Source organism: Morone saxatilis, unplaced genomic scaffold, assembly GCF_004916995.1.
Source record: "Morone saxatilis isolate NCDOM2014 unplaced genomic scaffold, NCSU_SB_2.0 Contig3, whole genome shotgun sequence".
Lineage (NCBI taxonomy): Eukaryota > Metazoa > Chordata > Actinopteri > Moronidae > Morone > Morone saxatilis.
This window is the reverse complement of record NW_023339873.1, coordinates 21,327,931-21,334,815: the sequence shown is the minus strand read 5'-3', so window position 1 is coordinate 21,334,815 and position 6,885 is coordinate 21,327,931. Positions and strand designations below refer to the sequence as shown.

General features: G+C 39.6%; 2 protein-coding genes across 3 annotated transcripts in view; one reads left to right on the top strand and one right to left on the bottom strand.

Annotated features, from left to right (window-relative positions):
• The first annotated feature begins 577 nt into the window (after nt 1-577).
• On the top strand, nt 578-4,335 carry adi1 (acireductone dioxygenase 1). Its single transcript, XM_035673763.1, has 4 exons — nt 578-870; nt 1,892-2,011; nt 2,268-2,447; nt 3,540-4,335. Exons 1-4 carry the CDS (start codon nt 748-750, stop codon nt 3,654-3,656), a joined length of 540 nt encoding a protein of 179 aa, XP_035529656.1. The 5' UTR covers nt 578-747; the 3' UTR covers nt 3,657-4,335.
• Nucleotides 4,336-4,970: 635 nt separating this feature from the next.
• trappc12 (trafficking protein particle complex 12) overlaps nt 4,971-6,885 on the bottom strand; it is a gene marked incomplete in the record, with an annotated part of 36,165 nt that continues 34,250 nt past the window's right edge. For both annotated transcript variants that reach the window (XM_035673761.1, XM_035673762.1), the window contains 1 exon segment: nt 4,971-6,625. In XM_035673761.1, coding sequence (XP_035529654.1) covers nt 6,383-6,625 — 243 coding nt within the window.

Genomic DNA, 6,885 nt, shown 5'->3' with positions numbered 1-6,885 from the left:
GTTCGAATCCCATCCTCGTCGGACGGTATCAATTTTCATGCCTTCTACCAGTCACAAAAAACAAAGTCAAACAACTTATTTATGTAGCTTTGCAGTTTTTAGAACGAGGCAAACTAAATTAAAAACATTTCTACAGCATATGAAAGTACATAACGTTATATCTCCAGTACATATATCAACTCCACCAGTAAAGACAGACAATATCATGTTCAAAGTTCCGGTGGCAGCTATCAAACGTCTCTTTCTCTCCAAACATGTATAAATAATGAATATAGAAACATTAGAACTAACGCGGATGTAATGTAACGATACACAACAGCATTATTCATTTGAACACGGAAGCGCTGATGAGTTGTAGCTCCGCACTGTGAACACTAGAGAGCAGTATTCACTCACGATTGTCAATACACACGCCATTGCAGTCAGCCCCACCAGTGTACACACATGCGTCAGGATAAACCGGGAGAAATTAACACTTCCGGCGGCAGCCTTCAAAGTAAAACTATCACATTAGAGCTGTGTGTGTTTCTAATGTTTACAACCGAAGTTTATATTTGAATAGCAGTAAATATCAACAATGACAAACATGCAGCTGGTCGCAGACCTGCTCCTAATTGCTCACGTGAAAGCAGCATACGTCACATTGCACACAGGAAGTGTGTCTGCAGTCAGTGACACAGTTTGACATGCGACTGCAGCACGAGTTTGTCTCAGTGTACGTTCAGGAGTCCAGCGGTTATCTTCATCATGAGTATAGAAGCCTGGTACATGGACAGCTCTGACGAAGACCAGAGAAAGCCGCATAGGCTGACCCCAAATCAGCCCGTTTCCATGGAAGAATTACGCCAGCTCGGGGTGTTTCACTGGAAGGTAACGTGAACGTTACAGCTCTGCTTCACACATCACTGCTAACCTAGCTGTCAGGTTGGCCGATAAACAGTCACTGGTACTCCTGAGTAACTAAACTTAAAGTTAGTGAGTTATGTGTCTGTACTGTATGAATCCACAAAGCTTCCGTACACACTGTGGGGGCTTATATAACCACTGTGACCCTAATTCCAACTAATAAGTCACATGGCATTTTTGTTATACTTCTCCAACTGTTGTGTTTGACGTTGTAATGGTTGGAAACTGTTAGGGTAATTTATGGAAGCCCATTCCTGCCAATGCAACAAAAGACTGTGAGTAATTATGATGAGAAACTTTCTCTAAATATTTACTTAGGATCTCAGAATAATGACGTCAACATACTGAGAAAGTTTCTCATATTTGCAGACTTACAGAATCCTTTTTTCCATCACACTGGCAGAAATGGGCTTCCATAGATAATAACCAGTGGAAATGCACATGAATGAAATGTATCATTTTCTTTCTGTGGCAGTGAATTTCATACTGCTGGCAACTGGTTGTGAAAAAGTATTTTTTTTATATATATATTTTAACTGAAATCAAAATAAAAACTTGACTTTAGTAAAAAACTAAAGCAACTGTAACTTGTGTACTTACAAAAGTAACTAAAGCCCGCAGGAAATGTCTTTAGTTTTAGTCTTTGTCAATTTGGTGAAATCTATTAAATTGGTGCATATGTTTATTGAGACTGGGATGTCTACATTTCTGTTTGTATTATTATAGCTATTCTGAACTGCTTAAATCTTGGCCCTGACAAATACCCTTGTATTATAACTAACATTGAAACTAAACTAAAACCAAATGTTTTTAAACAATTTAACCTAAACTGAAAACAGAAATGAATAATAAAACTAATGAAAGAGGCACAAACAGGGGCTAACCGCTAACATGCTGTTGCAATGTGTAATACATTATTAAACTGGTCTTATTAACAGATATTTTCCACAGATGTGTTTGTTTACTTGTTGTCCTGTTGTTGCAGCTGAATGCTGATATCTATGAAACAGACCCAGAGCTGGAGCAGATCCGTAAAGAGCAGGGCTACTCCTATATGGACATTGTCGCTGTGGAGAAGGACACACTACCTCACTATGAGGAAACGGTAATCTAAGTGACTTTGTTAGAGAGGACTGTTGAAACTGAACTAGAGTGAACTGTTGCCACTGTGTTAGAAAAGTTTATGAGCTGTGGACAATTAGTTTAATGCTCTACAGTGGTTTATGACCTTTATGGCCATCATCTTCAGTCAGTGGTGAAGACAATGACACCATTAGGACAGCTACTACTTCAACTGTGTGTAATTTTATAATTAAATAAGAAAACCATCATTCAGGCCTCTTTGTCTTTCTGTCTGTCAGCTGAAGATGTTCTTTAAGGAGCACCTGCACTTGGACGACGAGATCCGCTACATCCTGGACGGCCGGGCCTACTTTGATGTCAGGGACAAGCAGGACCGGTGGATCCGCATCTCCATGAGCAAGGGGGACCTGATCACCCTGCCAGCCGGCATCTACCACCGCTTCACCCTGGACGAGACCGTACGTAGCATACGTGCATGGGACTGATAGACAGCAAAGTTCCGTTAAAAAACAAAGGGAGTAGTTAACATCTTTTTGTTTAAGTGTTGAACACTGACATTGTTAGCAAAGCTCAGTACACTGGATTAGATGGGATGACATTTAAATGATGCCTGAGGAGAAATCGGGATGTCGCTGCAGAAAAGAATAATATTTGTACATGACTAGAGCAAATATTGAGAGCACAGCCTGACTGGTGTTTTCATACAGCAGAATACAAACAAATGTGCAGATGTGCATCATCAAATAGTATTTATATGTCCAAAAGTGTGAAGAATAATTCTTGTTTACATATTCAAAGAATGCATAGAATACATACATTGTGTATTACATTACTATAGCTATGGGGTGTGTTTCTGTCATTACTGTTGCAGCTGCGGGTGAAGGTGGGTTTGTTTTTGCGCTTACAATAAGTTTACTTTGACATTTTGACCTAAACTCTATTGTTGTTCTTCAGGCAGTTTAAGTCTAATTAATATAATTACATTGAATATATAACGTTTGCTGAGTTTACAAGAAGGGCCAAATAATTAAGAATTTGTCATAGACAGCGTTTTACAAAGTTTATAAAGTTTCTCCTCACTAAACAACTCTCAGAATTGCACGTTTTACTAGTTCAATGGGGCAATCTGTTCTGCTGTTTGTCTTGGTAGGCTCAAACATGTCATTTGCATTACAGTGAGCCAATTGGAAATCAGTGTGTTTTGTGTGTAACGGACGTCAATTGAGTAGGTGGTCCTTCAGTGTAGCCCAGGGCACGTTGCACACACTGCTAAAAGAATGTGGTCTGATTGATCGGATCTCAATGCGTCTTGAGTGCATTCTCACCAGTACTTGACAGACACAAGACACATGTTAATACCAGGTCCAAACAGGGTTCCTCTTCTCACTCAGCAGCAGCTGATTCATTAGCTACCGGCTGGCTAAATGAATTGGTGTCTGTAAGCTAACAATCTGTTTTTATTGCCGTGCAGCACCAAATGATGAATTCTTGCACGAGGGAGGCAGAACTGACACTCCTACTGATCTGAGCACTGTTGTTTGTGTCTATAGAACTACACTAAAGCCATGAGGCTGTTTGTGGGGGAGCCTGTGTGGAAGGCGTACAACCGGCCCGCTGATGACTTTGAAATCCGCCAGAAGTATTTGGCTTCTCTGCAGGAATCCTGAGAGCGAGCTGCAACACACAACTCCAGTTACAAAGTTGATTCCATATGACCACTGTTTATACTCGAATTAGGGCTTCTAATGTGATTAGGTTTACAGTGACAATGTGAAGAAATGTATGATTAAAGTTCTCCTGTAGCAGAGCAGTCAGATTCTGCACCAAGTGAATGAGACGATGTAGCCTACATGTAGACAATCTCAGTGGTAATGAAAATGCTGTACCTTTCACTACATTTGACAGCTATACAGGAACTACTACAACAGGAATAATGCTATAATAATAATAATAATACTTCTAGAACATTTTAAAGGAGTCTTTCTGCATGAGTACTTTTGCTTTCCATACCTGAAAATAATTCATAGGTACATTTGCTAAGTAAAATTGTGAATGCAGGACTTCTACTTATAATGAAGAATCATTGAAGTTTAGGGTCTGAATACTTTGCCACAGGACAATCTGTAGTGCCTTATTCTCTTTAATTTGTTGTGTTAGGTTCTATCAGACTTGCCCTCAACAGCATGTTCTAAAAATGAATCATGCCACCATTAAGTAGTTTTTTCTAATTTCATATTCAAATCTCTCTGAATCAGAAGTGAGATGTTACTCAACCAACCAGACTGACAGATATATATATATACATATAGTTTTTTGTTCAATGAAAAATAAAGCTGCTATTTTAAATCTGTGTTTTGTCTCATCTTTCCATTAAATCACACATGTTGATTTAAAATAAGTTTTATTTGGGATAAAACAATTTCTTTTTTAATAAACATAAATATGATCAACACAATATGTAAACAGTGATAATTAAAGATCCACCAGGACAATCACTAAAAGATTTAACAAGATAATGATATTTGATATAATCATTTAAACAAAGAAATCAACAAATCAGCTTCTCTGATATGTACAATTTTGGATTCCTAATATTTTACATTTTTGTTTAGTGAACAGGATGCGATGCAATCTGAAGGGCTTTTTTATTTTCACTGCATGAGTTATAAACCTGGCAGCTGAAATGGAGTGGTCTTTGTTAATCCAGTATTACTGGTGTCTGCTGAGGAAGAAGCTTTGGACCTCTGTGCTAGTTTATTAGTCTTTAAGCACACTGAATCTTAGGATAATGCCCGTGTCAAGTCTCGCACGACGAGCCTGTGACTCCCTTAAAACCACTACCTGTCTGTGGAGCAATGCACATCTGGGTTCTGAGCTCTCTCCTCCAGTCTCTGTGCTTAATTTGATGATTCATCTCTAGGATTTTTCTCGTAAAAATAAACGTTAGATGAATAGTTTGACATTTTTGTGAAATACTCTTATTTGCTTTTATTTAGATTGAGTTGAAAAAATCAATACCACTCTCATGTCTGCGCACTAATTATGAAGCTTGAGCTAGCAGCTGGTTAACTTAAATGCCCTATAAGGAACTTTGACCTTGTGTTGATTGTGGCGGCCCCTCTGGACAAAAACGGTAGTGTTTCTACCGCCTCGTTTCATTGATTTCAAAGGGAATCTCACTGGCTACTTCTATAAGTTATTCTTAATGCCTGCCACCGGATTTGATTCAATCTTCTCACTGGGTCATATAGAGGCATCAGTATTCAAATGAGTTTCATAACCAGTTAAAAACTCCTTGTATGTTCAACTTAGCGCAAAGACTGGAAGCAGGGGGAAACTGCTAAACGCATAATACAGCTGTCCCTAAAAAACAACCTGCAACCTTGTTTGACAAAGCAGTTTCTAAAACTGCTTCAAATATAGCTGATGCAAAATTCCAAAAAAGATTATGAGAGAAGCAAACTAAAAACCGGTAACAAGACAACCTCTACAAAATATATATATCCTTCATGAATATTAATGCTATAGCTTTCAGCTGATCAGATTTTGAGGACTTGTTTGTATTACAATTGCATTATCACAAATGTCGCCCTCTTTCTTTCATATATATGTCACATCCAGTGAAGGCTTTCATCAGTTCTGTTCACCATGTCTCACCGAAGAATATATCACTTAACGAAGAGTGTATGTAAAAACAATGTAAAAGCTGAAATGTGTCCACTGTAACATAAAATAATAATAAAACACCATCGTAAACCCACAGTCAGTGTGGCCTATAAGACAACATTGTAATAACAGCTCACCGTTGGCAGTAAACATGCTAGCAGGTTAGCTCGCTACTGGTAGTGCTAGTGATGTACCCCTCTCGGCCATGTGACCCTCGCCATGAGGTCCCTCGAGACTAGATTAATGTTTTTTAACCTTTGGACAGAGCTGGACTTTATGCTAAGCTAACTGCCGGCTAGGTGTAGCCTAATATTTACGGTACAGACATGAGAGTGGTATCAATCCTCTCATCTGACTTGTAACAAGAAAGCAAATAAGTGAATTTCCAAAAAACGTTAAACTACTTTTAATCAACTCAACACACAGGACTTCTGCAGGCCCATTTCCTTTCCAGAATCCAACAGTGTGTAAGGAAATGTGTAAATCCTTACAGGGTCACTCTTCAAAAGGACACAAAGGGAAATGTGTATCTGGGCTCGCCTTCCCACATCTGTTTTGTAAGAATAAAACTTGATTTTGGGAAACCAAGCCAAGCACTAAACATTCACTTTTCTGTCACCAAAATCTCTGAGCGTTCTCTACAGATTCTACTTTTGGGGTTTTTACTTCCTGTCACACTGAAGGAGAATTAGTGTGTGTGTCCTCTCCCAGTTCACCCTCTTGCCCCTTAAACCAATTTGAGGCACTGTGCGTTGAAGCTGTCCCCCTCCCGGCAGGCCACGGCCTCCAGCAGAGCCTGCTTCTTCTGGGTGCTGCGAGACGACTCCAGCTCGTACATAGTGGTCAGGTTGAATAGAACGCTCTCGTGGAGGTAGAGTGCGGGGTCCTGCTGCACCAGGCCCTCCAGCTGGCCCAGGGACTCCTTCAGACGGCCTAGATACAGCAGGCACACTGCTGCATTGTTGTTGGCCTGGAAACGTGCAACGGGATAGAAAGGGTGACGTTCATCAAAAAACTGTTGCAATACGTAAGTCTGTAAAACTACAAATTGTTGTTTTTACAGTTCTGTTTGTGTACGTATTAAACAAACAAAATACACTGTGTTTGCTAGTGAGCTTTGGTACAGTAGGCATGTCTTTTCACTTTGGTCAGAGCCAGGCTAGTTGTTAACCCCTGCTTTAAGAAGGCAAATAAGCCCAGTTCCAAAAATGTTGAGCTGTTCCTTTAAGG